This window comes from Dipodomys spectabilis, unplaced genomic scaffold (genome assembly GCF_019054845.1).
Source record: "Dipodomys spectabilis isolate Male_0828 unplaced genomic scaffold, ASM1905484v1 ptg000094l, whole genome shotgun sequence".
NCBI classification, from domain to species: Eukaryota; Metazoa; Chordata; class Mammalia; order Rodentia; family Heteromyidae; genus Dipodomys; species Dipodomys spectabilis.
Genome location: NW_024870771.1, coordinates 21,229,833 through 21,245,454, shown reverse-complemented (window position 1 = coordinate 21,245,454; position 15,622 = coordinate 21,229,833). Strand labels below are relative to the sequence as shown.

Here is a 15,622-nt window from a genome sequence, read left to right as displayed (position 1 = left end):
CAATGGTGGCATTCATATTGCCTGCCCACCTGCTCAAACACAAGACAGTTTAACTCAGTGATAAGGATATGCTATAGCACTTGTGTAACCTGGCATCTAGTTACCTGAAAACACCACCACTAGATGTGTCCACAACCTTGCCCCTGGCCTCTCTCACCTCCAGGTGACACTGCTCCATCACTGCTGTCATTTTGCTGGACTTAACCTTTACTGGAAAAACACAAGGTAACCCCTATAAATCTTGAGTTCTTTTTCTTTAATCCACCTGCACCGGTCACATTTGCTTATTAAAGTACAGAGTGAATAATGAGCTGTTTATGGGTCTTAGAGTCATGGAAATGTTGAGCTTCATGGCACCTTAGAAATTAACTAGGATGAACATTTCATCCATGGATCAGGAAACTGTGTGACCTGAGAGAAGGGCACACATACAGAAGTCAAATTAGCTGATCATCTCCAGAGAGAGAGAATTTTCTAGGTTTTGCAAAATCATTAAGTCATTCGATCACATATACACACGTATACACACATATTACAGTTGAGTTATAGAGTTCCTTTCAATAAGATAGAAAACTGAACAAAAGCTTACTTATTTCATTTGATATCACATTTGAATTTGTAACTCTTTCTTCATGTCTTCATGTACTCCAGTGATATATTTTTGAAAGATACAATGTTAATGAAAAAATTATTTGTTACATGTGACCATCTGAAGTCCTGCATAAAATTTGAGGACCTTGACTTTCTCCAACTAAATTCCTAGGTATAGTGACAAGTGCCCTCCAGGTTTAATATGCCTTTGAGAATCAGTTTGTGATCAAGGGAACCTTTGTACCTATTCAATCTTGTCCTACCCTTTTATAACCCTCATTTACAGCTTATAAGATTACCAACTGTGTGGTTTTGTCTTCAGTAGATTGTCATAGAAAGGGACTCATTCAGAATGAAGCCTTTCAAAATGGCTCCAGTGAAAATGTGGATGATTGATGAATGTTGAGGATGCATGCGGAACTTGCAGTGTTGTATTCAAAGCTAGGCAGAACCGACCTTGCACCTTATCACTGAGCATTTGGCGTTTAGTGTTCCTGACAAATTAATTTTTGTATACAAGCATGAAGTCTATACCAGAGTTAATTTTATTTCATTTTGCATATGGACATCTAACTGTTCCAGTGCAATTGGCTAAATAGACGGTCCTTTCTCTGTCAAGCTGTCTTTTCATCTTTGTATAACACTTCTTTCCATTCAAGTGGGTCTAATTCTGAACAATGTCATCTCTAAGAGACAGAGAATCATAGACTAATCTATGCTATATTACACTTTTTTAATCTCTGAAGTTTTAAAACTTGAAATTGAATAGTATTGGAAGTTCATTTTTCCCTTTCTATCTTCTTTGTTTTATCCATCAAATTTCCATCATTAATTGATACATCATTTTACCTAGACTAGAGACTTATTAAGTTTTCTTATTATTATCTTTTTTTTAAATTTAAGACCTTTATTAACAGGTGCTTGCAGTTTGTTGACTTTTTTGAAAAAATCAAGTTGTAAACTTTTATTACAAATTAAAAATGAAGCTCTTAAAAATCTCAACTTGACTAGATATGAAACAATTTAAAAACCTTTAAAGGTGTATTGAGAAAAACCAGGCTTTCTTTTTTTTAAGAAAAACACGTTTGCCATTACCAAAAAGAGAAATCTTTAGATAAAAATAATAAAAACCCCATGCTGCATAGATAATGCAGATAGTTCTAGTTATCTGGTCAACGGGCAAAAAGCAAGCACTTAAAGTCTTCAGCTCCAATCTTTTGTTCATTTCTTATTGCTGGAATTTCATATTCATTTCTTCTTGTTGGATGACTAAACCGGATGATGGTAAATATGGTAAGCCAGCATTTACCCAGCCCTGCCCTGCTCAGCCTCTGGAGCGAAGGAATTCTCAGCTGGTGGATCGGCTGCTTTTGTCTCTTTGCCGTCTTGTGGTTTAGGGTTCTCTGGGCGTCTGTGTCGGTAATTGAAATTGCAGCGGTACCGACGTTGAGGTGGCTGCTGACCTTGGGTCTCATCTCCTTGATTTTCCTTATCTTCTTCATTACCATCCTCTCTAGGCTGTCTTTGGCGAGGAGGGCCTCTGTGGAATCGTGGTCTATAACCCCGATACATATTCTGTCTCACTGGTCTACCTTGTTCTCCTGCACCCTGGTTGTCAGCACCCTCCATCTCTTCTCCCTGCGTCCATAGGGTCTCCGCATGTAGTAAGGTGGGAACCTTCGTCTGTGGTAGGGCCAGCGTTGTTGGGCCTGGCTTTCGGGAGCACTCTCCGATCCCTCATTCTTTTCCCCACTCTCACTATTCTGGTAATTCTGCTGGTAATTGCGTGGAGGACCCCTACGACGTGGATAGCGTCTATAATGGTTACGATCTGCTGCATATTTACTGCCTTGAACTGGAGCTGCACCAGGACCTGTAACATTTGCTGCCTCCGCACCCTTTTCTCCTTCACCAACATCAAACTCCACAGTCTCTCCATCTCCTACACTGCGAAGGTACTTCCTGGGGTTATTCTTCTTTATGGCAGTCTGGTGTACAAATACATCTTCCTTGGTGTCATTCCTGTTGATGAAACCATATCCGTTCCTTACACTGAACAATTTTACTGTTCCCAAAACCTTCGATGTGATGACTTTATTGTCCCTGCTGGCAGGCGCCGGGCTTGGTGTTGGCAGTGCTGAGGGCGGGGGCCCTTATTATTATCTTTAAGTAGTTGTAGAAAGGAGCTGGCAATTAACAAAACAGTTTATGAATATATCTTCATCAATATCACTCCTTTCAACATTCTCACATATTCCTTCCATCAATCTTCTCAATTTTTTAGGATATATTAGACTCTTTATTGCATTCTCCCTCTCTTCTCTTCATTCACCTACATCTTTCCCCTTGACCCTATACCACCCCTTTAGAGTGCCAATTCCTTGATATTTTTTTTTTTTTTTTTGCTGAACTTTGATTTTGCCTTTCTGAGGATTTACACTGAGATCTCCCTTGAATCTACTTTATTTCAGTTAATGAATTTGTATCCACTTGCATACCATCCAATGTACTTACTTATGATTTGTAAGTGAAATCTAGCTTCCACATATAATGGAAAGCATGCATTCTCTGTCTCTGGACCTGATTTATTTTGTCCAGGTCTTTCCATTTCTCTACAAATGATACAATATCATTCTTTCTAATGGATGAGTAAAATTCCATTGTGTATATATATCACATTTTCTTGAGTCATTTGCCTATTGAGGGCATCTGGGCTGAGTCCATATCTTAACTATGGTAAATAGTACAGCAATAAACATGGTTGTGCTGGTGGCTCTGGGTATCTTTCTGTCTCTTTAATTTCATTTTCTATCACTCATCAGCTATCCTGTGCATTTCCATCTTAGGGACTGCATTCTCCTTTCTCTTGCCCCAGAAGCTCTTTCCATTTGGGTCAAATGACTTAGCCATTCTTTCACTCAGACATGCTCACATACACCTGTGAAAGTAAGGTTTTCCCTAACTATTTTCTCTGTAGTGCACTTCTGTCATTTATATTTCTTAGCATGCATTTGGTTTGCTTTAGAAGATTTTTTTTTTTTTGGGTCCGGTTGTGGGGCCTGTACTCTGGGCCTGGGCACTGTCCCTCAGCTATTCAGCTCAAGGTTAGCGCTCTACCACTTGAACCGCAGCACCACTTCTGGCTTTTTTCTTTTTGCTTATGTGGTGCTGAGGAATCGAACCCAGGGCAAGACAAGTGCTCTACCACTGAGCCACCTTCCCAGCCCTGCTTTAGAAGATTTTTAAGTTATATATTTATTCATTGCTTTGAAGTTTATTTCCTGTGCTATATAGTTAATTTCTCTTTATGAAGGACAGAGTTTTTTCTATGCAGCATTTGAAGCTGTGGTTGCTAGGAGTAGATGCCTATGATGTGAATCTTAATTGCACATTTCTTAGTATAGCTAATGGCCAGATGTGAAGAAAAAACTGAAACAACAATTAAACAGAACTCGAAAGATTCACACAGTGAGAACAAAGGAGGATATTCTTAGGAGAGGATCACAGGGCTCAATAGCTATGTGCATATGATCATATAAAATGATGCTTATTGAAATAAACTCCAAGAAATGGAAACAAGAGGTTTTTATTGTACTTTGTCTGGTTAGTTTCCCCCCTTTGGTTTATTCCCTTATGTCTGTCACCATTTATGATTTCTGAACCCTTTGTCTTGCAGATAAGTTTATCTGATTTGGGGAGGGAGAGGAGAAGCACAGAAACAGTGGGACAAAGGGTGAACCAATTCAGCAGTGATACTAGACACTATATTGGAAATGAACTTCACAACTTGAGAGGAACACTGGAGAAAAGGAGGAAGGGGCTGGCATTGTTCAAAAGGAAATGTACTCATTACTTGACATGTAATTGTAACCACTCTATACATCACCTTTACAAAGAAAAAAAGAACTGATACAGCAAGCCTGCCCGTTATCCCAGGAATGCCTATTTTTCGGGTTGACTCTTGGCTACTATCTGAGACCATATATTTCAGAAGATTTCTTACCATTCCCAGTACTCAAAGAATGGCTTACCATGCTTCATCTGTTTGTGCAAACATCACGGTTTTTCTGAAAATTTGCTTTCTTCTGAGTGTTTGGGATTTTGTTACCCACTGAATGTCTACATAGCCATTCTCCAAACAATGCTCCTGATGATTTCTCTGCTAGACAACAGATCACACACAGCTAAAAAGATGATTTTTGGAAGAATTAAGCACATTTTGTGTGGCTCCATAAGACTTGGAAGTATGTATGTGTCTCCTACTGCTCAGTGCACCTTTCTCTTGGCCTATTTTCTTTGTGACCTTTTCACTGTAACAATCATAATCCTTGGTGTGTCTGGGCTTATTCTCATGAGAATATATGTATCTTCAGGACTGGAACTGAAAATAGGCTTAAAATACAGAAAGGGAGTTTTTCCTTTTCTTAAACATTACACATGTGGTCAGCATTAAGGGGGTTTTGTGGCAGGAGACAGGAAGTGGGATTTAGGATCACCACTATCCACATAAGGTGAGACCTAGTCTGAGAAGATCTAAGCCAAATTTTCATGGAACCAAAGCATTAGTGGCCATTTTGGAGCAATAGTGTGTTGAGGAAGGCTGTCAGATTCTGTATCTTGTTTTTCAGTTAGTGACTACATTATTTGGGAGGAGTTTTTCAGCTCCTTCATGCCTATTACCTCATGTAGAATGGAACCATTAAGAAAACAAATAGTTCATGTGAACAGAGCTTTATATGGGATCTGTTTTCCCAAGAGTGCAATACACAAGTATAATTCATGGTGGTGCCAAGTACTTACCAGGTAAGCAGCAAGCTTGGCTTTGCTTTGAATACTCAACATGAAGTCACATTTCCATTGGAACCTGGAGTGGCTGAGTTTTATTTGAGAACTGAGATCACTATCTGACAAGAGAGGAAGAAAATCAGACAGATGACAAAGTAGCAAGTTGATGTGGAGTAACTTTCTAGATTCACAGAAGTCTGTGTCTTTCAGCCATTGAAGCCATTTCAGAAGCCAGTATGGTGAGTCATAACTTCTCCAACATTTGTGGCCCCTTGCATTGAGCTCCAGAAATAAGCCATGAATTCTCCATTTTATTTCAGTTCAAATTTCCACAACCCCCAAAACTTCACATGGGCTGATTTGAGTTAATTAGAATTGTGGGAAGAGTTGAGAGCACAGAATCCTATCTAGTAAGATAGCTAAGGACCAGGGCATCTCAGCCTCTTCACTATTTTCCTATACAGCACTTACTCAGCAAAGAGTAGTGCTCTGCTTTCTCTTTTGATATCCTGAGGATGGAACAATACTTGGGCAGAGATGGAAGAGCCATTATCACCAAGAATTATGGATCCTAATATGATGCCAAAGAGGTCAGTTGTTCAGGATTGTCTTATGGAACTGAAACAGACATGCATGAATAAGGTTTAGGTGTGTAATTGTAGGGCTATCTGTTGCCTACCATAGTCCCTTGTAGTCTGACTAATCTATTAGCAGTTGGCTTTAATCTGTCTTGCTCCCTGCTCTTGCTCCCATTTTACCATCTCAAACTATAGTAATGGCTCTCCTATCATTCAATTGTCAAATTTTAGTAATTTTCACCAGACTTTCCATTAACCTCTTGGGACTTAACGAAGAAATTTTGTTATGGGGAATGCTGAAGAGGACAGCTTTATTTTCGTATCATTAAGTTTTTTTTTTTTAAACACATTTTTATATTTATTTTACCTTAAGAATGACTGAGTACCCAATTAGTCCCCAAAACAGTTCTTCTCCTTTGAGTCACACATAGTCCTCAGGAAAGTCACTTTACTAAAGACAATTCTCTATCTACCATTTGTCCACATTATGGATTCATCCATCATTTGTTCACATTATCCGCCCATCATCCATCCAAAGTTGGAAAGAGCATCATCACCAAATTTTGTTCCTCTATTTTAATGTCCTCTTTCACAGCTATTTTTCAGAGTGCATCTTTTCCAATGCTAACAACCACAGATGAGCTTTAATAGCCTTTCTCATTAATTATGAGAAATGAAGAGAAAATCTGTCTCAGGAGACACATTTTTATTTCCACATGCTCTTGATAATGTTAAGGCACTATGCGGTATCTCGAGGACTGCAGTGGACTCCAGAATACAAATTGCTCTTCTTGAGATTATTTGATTGCAATTCTCAGAGTAACTGCAATATTGGTATGTCCATTTTGACATTTCAGTTAGTATGTAGTGAACTGTTATTGTTGGAAGGGATAGGGATTTATTAATGGTAAATAAAGGGAGACATAGAAATACCAAGCAATGTCATTTACATCCATTTCATCAAAAAGGTGAGTGACAATCCATCACAGATTTGTGTTTTCTTAATAAGGGTGAAAGCAGAGACAGTAAGAAGAGTATTAAACCAGATGAACCCTTAAGGCCCTGTTCAATTTTAGTAGCCATAAACGATAACATTTTAGAGTTAAAAGTACCATATCAGACAATCTCTTCATATGCAACAAAACCAAAACCCATTGGGGTGATAACAGTAGTTATGATGAAGCAATTCTAGAGTCCTTGTTTTATTCGACATTTAGTAACTTTGATCACAAACAGTGTCAGGCAGGGCCTACTGCTGCAAAATCATGAGATTTTTCTGACCACATGTGTTTTGTGCCTAGTTTTTCACTTTATATTGCACCAAATTGTCAGTTGTTTGAAAGTGGTTTTTCCTCTGGACTAGCTCAGCTCTGAATGATCTTGATATTCCTTCTTTTAAAATATGTATTGATTGAAGGCTGGGAACGTGGCTCAGTGGAAGAACTCTTGCCTTGCATGCATGAGGCCCTGTATTTGATTCCTCAGCACCACATAAGCAAAAAGAAAAAAGCCAGAAGTGGCACTGTGGCTCAAGTGGTAGATCGCTAGTCTTGAGCTGAAGAGCTGAGGGATAGAGCCTAGGCCCAGAGTTCAGGCACCATGACTGGACACAAAAAATAAAAACTAAACTAAACTAAAATAAAATATGTATTGAGGGCTGGGAAGGTGGCTTAGTAGTAGAGTGCTTGCCTTGCATGCATGAGGCCCTGGGTTTGATTCCTCAGCACCACATAAGCAGAAAAAGCCCGAAGTGGTGCTATGGCTCAAGTGGTAGAGCGCTAGCCTTGAGCTGAAGAACTGAAAGACAGCAGCCAGGCCCAGAGTTCCGGCCCCACAACAGACCAAATAAACAAAAAAGAAACAAAAAAACCCATAAAATATGTATTGATTTCTGTTAAGCATTATCCCTTCACTAGGAATTATTTACTAATTTAATAACCCCTGGGAGGGATAATATATAATGTTTTTAACTCTTTATTTTAAATTAGTTTTTATATTATTATTATTATTATTGCCAGTTGTGGGGCCTGAATTCTGGGCTGGGCACTATCCCTCAGCTCTTCAGCTCAAGGCTAGCACTCTACCACTTGACCCACAGCACCACTTCTGGCTTTTTCTGCTTATGTGTTGCTGGTGCTAAGGAATGGAACCCAAGGCTTCATGCATGCAAGGCAAGCACTCTACCACTAAGTCACATTCCCAGCGTCTATCTTATCATTTTTAAAAGGTGAAAAAAGCTGAGTCTCAAGGGACTAAAATCACATGTCCATAATGCACAGTTAGTAAAGATGTGTGTTGAGATTGTAATGCACATCTGATTCTGAAACCTTCAATCATCTTTTCTCCAAACTACATTAATGTTATAACTGCACATTCCTGGAGAATTGCTTCTAGAAAACCATAAACAGAGGTTCTGTTATTTCTCTCAAATTCTTTCTTTTCTAGCACTTTCATTTATTCTGATTAAAATTTTGGGAAATATATCCAGTGAAACATTAAGAGTACTAAGACACCAGAAGGTAGAAAAGGATGGTTATGAGCTGGAAAGGCAGGGAAATCTCAGCTAAGATTCCAAATCTATCAGTAAGAAGGATAACCAAGAAGGTCAAACATTTCACCCAAGAACTACCCTTAGTGAATGAATTCTGGATGGTACAAAGAGGCTTGTTGCTATGACACCAAATGATTCTATATTCAGTGCAATGGAATTCCCATTTGTATTCTTAAAAAATTAAAGCAGTTTTATGGATATTAAATGTTTAAGTGGTTCCAGCAGCTAGAAAGAAAAATCTCCTTATGAATAAAACAAACCAGTGCCTGATTGCTTGCATGAACACTATTTGGAAAAAAAAAAGAATTTGTAGAATATGGAGCTGGGTAGCTTTTGTTTTATGGTGTGCAATGAGAGGAGGACATGGATGAATGAATATATGAATGATTGTAGGAAAACTACAGAATGTGAAAATTGTGGGAGAGAAATTAAATTTACTTCAACACATCTTTCCTGAGGACTTATTATGAGCTCAAGAACATGCAGGACCTGTTGGAGCATGCCCAAACAGCCTCTGGTGCAGTGTTTGACTTCATTTCCCTGCCATTCATGCATTAGCTTGGTTGATAGTATATATCTGGCTATGAATCAAATATACCCTGGGATTCCAATGTTTTCATATGATAGAATTTTTAAAAAAATCAAATCTATTGAGAAAGAATTTATACAGAGTAAAATTGACCTCTCTTTAAGTATAGAGTTCAATGAGCTTTGGAAAATATTTATAGCTAAAAGTTCACAATTGAAGCATTAAAAATTTTCTTGCCCTCAAAAGTACCCTTTTTTAAAAAATTCTTCTGCCTTCAGAATGTAATAGCTACTACTGTGATTTATGTTCTTATTGTTTTGTGTTTTCTAGAATATTATACTAATGAAAGCATTCAGGAAATAGTATTTTTGTGTCAAACTTCTTTTCCTTAACCCAATACATTTAAAGGTTTGTCCACATTCTTGTAAGTGTTATTAGTACATTCCCTTTAATTGCTGATGAAGATTTTGTTTTATGAATCTGTCACAATGCTTGGATAAGCATTTGATAACAATTGATAACCTTTTGGGTTGTTTCTAGTTTTTAGCTGTTACAAATACAATTTTATAAGTAATCTTGTACAAATATTTGTATTCATGATAGAATATTTTTCTCTTACATAAGTGCTCAATATGTTTCCCTAATGACTCTTTTCTTTTTTTTTGTCAGTCATGGGGCTTGAACTCTGAGCCTAGGTACTGTCCCTGAGCTCTTCAGCTCAAAGCAGGCACTCTACCACTGAAACACAGCACTACTCCTGGTTTTCTGGGGATTAATTGGAGATAAGAGTCTCATGGACTTTCTGTTCTGGGCTGGCTTTGAACCACGATCCTTAGATCTCAGTCTTCTAAGAATTACCTTAATTGTAACTTGAGGATGCATACTTTCTTCATGATTCCTAATTACTTAGAGCTTTGGGTTTCTTTCTTTTCTTTTCTTTTTTTTTTGGGTCTGGTTGTGTGGCCTGAACTCTGGGCCTGGGTGCTGTCCCTCAGCTCTTCAGCTCAAGGCTATCACTCTACCACAAGCCACAGTGACACTTCTGGGTTTTTTTCTTTTTTGCTTATGTGATGCTGAGGACTTGAACCCAGGGTCTTATGCATGCAAGGCAAGCGCTCTACCACTAAGCCACCTTCCCATCTCCAGCTTTGGGTTTCTTTATCTCAGGCCATCAAAGAGGAAATAGACCTATTTTGAACACAACATCTCAGAAAGAATCCATGTCACTTCTGTTCATATTTGACTGGCAAGAACTAGGCATGTAGCCATTGTGGAAAATAAAGGGATTGGGAAACTAATTCCATAAAATTCTGTATTATGTCAAGGGTCCACAGCCATTTTGTGGACCAATATCTGTTGATAACAAAACTTTTTTTTTTTTTTTTGGGTACAGTTGTGGGGCTTGAACTCTGGGCCTGGGTGCTGTCCCTCAGCTCTTCAGCTCAAGGCTAGCGCTCTACCACTTGAGCCACAGTGCCACTTCCGGCTTTTTTCTTTTTGCTTATGTGGTGCTGAGGAATGGAACCCAGGACCTCAGGCATGCAAGGCAAGTGCTCTACCACTGAGCCACCTTCCCAGCCCTGAACTTTTTTTTTTTGATGTGTTTATTGACAGCCTACCAAATATCAAGTGCTAGCTGCTGAGGATTCATGATGACACACAACATGCATATAAACAAAAAGCCAAACTAAAAATGCCATCTTGAACTCACATACTGGATAGACTCAGAGGAAGTGCCACATGTAACTACATCCAGAAAAATAAAAAAGAAATAAGAATCAAAGTGCCATGCCAAGGAGAGTGAAGACTAAGCCTGAGAATTATAGAATAATAGATGATTGCAAGGGGACCAGAAAAATCTCCTTGGAGCTCAAAATACTCCAATTGGAGTAATTAGATAGGGAAGGAATAAAAAATAAAAAATATATATTATTGGAATCTGGAGACAGAAAAAGAAACATATCCTAGGTATGCCTTGCTTGAGAGTGAGCAAAGAAATTTACCTTGCTTTAAGAGGCCTACACACTGACCTTAAGGCCATAGTACAAAGCCCACTCCAATTCCTAAGGCATTTCTGCTCAATTTGACTATGTCAATGGCTCTGTTTTATTGATGGGGATCAAATACTTTCAAATGTATAATTGCTTACCCCATGGTGGTAAAGTTTTTCATAAATTGAACACATAGTGTCATTGCCTAGTGGGTGTTTTGTAAATATTAATAGAACTGAATATATTAAGATAGCAAAAAGACATTTACTTTTCTTTCTTTGGATGAAAAATTTGGATAGAGATCATGCTGATTACAATCAAAACCATTGCTGGTTTAAATCCAGATATCTATTCCTATGGCTCATTTACAATGGTATTTATTAGTCCAGATGCTATGAAAGTAATGTCTGATAGGTACTTCAGTCAGGACAAGGTTCTAGCTAAGAAATTCAATACTTACAAATTTCTGAACAGATACAGAAGTAACATTCTGGAAATCATCAAGCTGTGTCTGCTTCTGTTGCAGTCTTCCATGATACAAGCAAGTAACAACGAGAACAACAACAACAACAACAACACGCAAACAAACCAAAATAAATCTGTGGATGTTAGTCCTGACTGGCTTGCCCAACTTTGTTTACCCTCCAAATATTGCATGAGTTCCTCTCACTAACTCACAATATATTTTTTCCATATTCTAAACTCTAAGGGAGTCATGGAAATGCAGTTTGTAGTCTCTTAGGTCATGTGACTTAGAAGGAAGCATCAAAAAGGATAGCTATTGTCCCTTTTAGATAAAATGTACCAATTGATCACATTTATCCAGTTAATATCTTTATCACCAGTGATAAAGATATTAATTTGTCATCCTTTCTGATAGTCTAAGGGAAAGATGTGAACAAAAACACATATAAAAAGAGGTACTGAAGCATTGTTATTTCAAATGAGACTTCTTTTGTTCCTATATTTGTATAAAACCAAGTAACATGCATTGGTAGCTCACACCTCTAATCCTCGCTACTCAGGAGGCTGACATGTAGAGGATCATTTAAAGAATCATAGTTTGAAGTTAATCTTGGCAATAAAGTCTAAGAGACTACATTTCCAATTAACTAGCAAAAGAAGCAAGGCTAGAGGTGTAGCTAAAGTGGTAGAGTACCAGCTGTGAAAATGCAAGCTATATAAAGTGCAAGGCCCTGAGTTCAAACCTTAATACTGACACAAACAAATAAATAAACAACAGCAACAACAAAAGCTCCCCCCCCTCAAAAAAAAACCAGACAAAAACCCTTTAAATTAGATGCTATAATTATTTTGACAGGCTAGATTTCCTATGCATTACCTCAGCTCTGTTCCTCATGCATTCTTGTTCTGAAACAATTTTAATCAAATATCTGTGAGGCCTAGAATTTTTGCTGATGAATCAGCTGTGTGATGGGGAAGAGGCTCCATAGCATATCTTCCTTAATAAAGTTGCTTAATAGAGTACTATGTTCCCATTTAGAGCTCCTCTTCCTAGCCCACTTCCTTCTTTCCCAGGAATTCTAAGAAATTTCTCTTTATTTGGTCAATAAATGTAGCTACCATCCTCAGCTTACTTGTATACAGCACTCAGCAAAACAAGAAGTGGGCAGTTTGCAGAAATGTCACCATCAATTGTTCCTGGAATTTGGATGCTTGGCAGGAAGGTGGGCAGACAATGGAAGTAGGTTTCTTTTTAACTTGCACTCCAGGTAGTTTTCAAAGAACTTTCCCAACAAAAGAACATGTCCTTTGAGCAACATTCCAGTTTCAAGGAAATTTTTTTTATTGCAGTTATATATTTTTTTTCTAGAACAAGGGACTGGTAGTCATTATGTTAGAGAAATGATTACCTATAAATAATAATACACAAGAAATTATTGTTTAGAATCAAGCTAGTTTGGGGCACCGCTAGCATTTAAGTTCAAGGGTCCGATTCTTGCTAGGCAGGTACACTTCTACTGCTAGGGCCCTCCCCTAGTTTTGCTTTAATTAATTTTAATATAAAGTCTCACTTCCTTTCCATGACTGGGCTCTGATGACAATTTTCCTACCCCAAACCTCCCAATAGTTAGGATTGCAGGTGTGAATCATCTCATCTAGGTTGTTAGTTGAGAGGGAGTCCCAGTAACAATTTTTGCCCACAGTGATCTAAAACCATAAGTCTGCCAGTCTCCATTTCCAGAGTAACTGAGATACAATAGCAATGAGCTGCCATCACCTTTCTGCTAGAGAAACTCCTGGTTATGGGTAATAGAGGGGCTCCTGTATAGAGTCAGCATCATGTTCTTTTGAATGTATTCAGAGGTGACAAATCTTTTTACAATATAAGATTTGTTGAAAGAGCCAAGCTCATTTTGCTGCAATAACTTAAGAGTGGCAGGTCTGAACAATTAGCAATAAAGCCTTTAGCTCAAAACAAAATGTTACCATAAAGACGAAAGCTTGATTTTCTTGGGAGACCTTTCACCTCACACTGGAGGTACATCTAAAAATATTGGCAACCACAATGTGTTCTCAGAACAGGCAGGTATATGGAGAGCAGTACTGATTTGATTTTGGTTAGTTGACAACACAAGTTAGAAGGTATTATAGCACCTTAAAGTCATGCTTCCTGTGCTTGATAGACTGCCAGCCCGATATTTTTCTTAAAAAAATCCCCCCTCACGACTATCGGCTTTAATAACCAAGCTTCACCAGAGGCAGGTAATATTGAAAACAAACATGGGTTCAGAAAGAAAAAAAAATACACAGCACTCAGGCAATGATAAAGTGAGAGTTGAATAATGTCCCTTGAAATCATCGGGACTGTTTCAGTAACCAGGTCATAAGGATTAAGTGAGAATGTATTTGTTCATTTGCCTTGTAAAGTGGAGAAGCAGAGAATCACAAGGGATAACACTGCCAGCTCTCCTTTCACAGAGAATAAAACCCTTGGGCTGGATCATCTGTCTTCTGATTCCCTTTGTTCCTCAAGGTCAAGCTTTTATTGGTTGGGTCCCACTCAACAACTGCGCCTGAGAGTCTTAAGTTATAACCCAGTCACTATCTTCTCCACCTCGACACCGGCAAGGCCCTGCTTATTTTCTGGGTGATGAATTGGACCTGCCTAATCCCTTGGCTTCCCCACTTTCTTCCCTTGAGTTAGAGGCTGGATGACTTGCATTTATAGATTGGGTCAGCTATGAACCAAGTGTATGCTGGGAAAATGAAATGAACAATGGACTCAGTTACTTTAAGGTTTATTTTCCCAACCAGGCAAAGGAGAAATGGTTCTCTAAATAGGTATGCTTTGTCAGCTGTCAATTTTAATCATCTTGTGGCATAAAGTCTGTGTGTAAATGGCTAGGACCTGAGCCCCAAGCCAGCCAGAAGATCCTAAAATAACCACCACCACTAAAATTATGAGCTCCTTTGTCTGTCTCTGTCTGTCTGTCTGTCTGCCTGTCTCTCAATACTGACTAAAGTAGGTTATAGATTGAACAGGTATTACTTTTCCTTTGCTTGATGAAAATTCAAATGTGTGTATGTACATGTTTGCCTGTGTGTGTGCAAGCATGAATTTGTGTGTGAGTGTGGCTATGATGTTCACAGTTTATAAGAATGTGTTATGGTTCAATTCTCCAAAAGAAAGAAAAAAATAACTCCTCAAATTTTTTTGTCTCATAATTAACTTTAAGCATATTCATTATTGCTAAGAATGCAGGATTGGAATTCTTTTTTTAAAAACATTTTTAGAAGAGTGCAGAGGAAGATGGTGGAGGAGAAGCTGGGAGCTAAACAAGCTCTCATGTAGAAACCAGTTTTAGCATTTCAGTGGAAAATCGAAGGCTAGAGAGTCACACCAAATGTACCATCATAGCACATAGAGTTTGGCAAGAGAGGAAAATTCAGGCAGCTTGATTAAGGAGACAGATTTGAGCACTTACTGGAGTCCATGGCTGCGGCAGCTGCTGTCATGGCTGCCATATCAACACAGAGGGCCCGGGACAAAGGCACCAGAGGCAGTGTGCAAGTGGATTCTACTCCAGCCATCAAGAATTGATAGGAGTGGAAATCTTTACCCTGCTGACCACAAACAGTGACAGACCATATATGGCCAGGAAACCAAGGGAAAGGTATTTCTCAGTAGAGACAAATGAAGGCAAGAAGAGACTAGAATGATGTATTCCATGCCCTAAAGACAAACAAATATCAACTAAAAATACTTTACCCAGCTAAACTCTCCTTCATAACCAAAGGTCAAATAAAAAACTTCCACAGCAAAGAAAAATTGAAACAATGTATCTCCACCAAACTAGCCCTACAAAAGATACTTAAAGATGTCCTATACATAGAAAAGCAATAAGATCACAATAAAGGCCAAGAAACAGACCCGAAACAGAGAATCTAAGAATCATAGGAAGAACCCAGTTGTCACAGCTCCCAAGAAGGTGGATAACATGGCAGGAACTACCAAACACTTCTAAGTCCTAACTCTCAATATTAATGGATTTAACTCCCCAATTAAGTGACATAAACTGTCTTGTTGGATTAAAAAGTAAGATCCTTCTATCTTCTGCCTTCAAGAGTAACA

The 15,622-nt window shown here is 38.4% G+C and overlaps 1 protein-coding gene across 1 annotated transcript; it reads right to left on the bottom strand.

Moving 5' to 3' along the window:
• Window positions 1-1,666: 1,666 nt before the first annotated feature.
• LOC122112371 (Y-box-binding protein 1-like) lies at window positions 1,667-15,081 on the bottom strand. Its single transcript, XM_042685137.1, is given in 3 exon segments — window positions 1,667-2,237; window positions 2,240-2,728; window positions 14,976-15,081. Coding segments are annotated over 3 exon segments (936 nt in total). The 3' UTR covers window positions 1,667-1,896.
• Window positions 15,082-15,622: the final 541 nt, after the last annotated feature.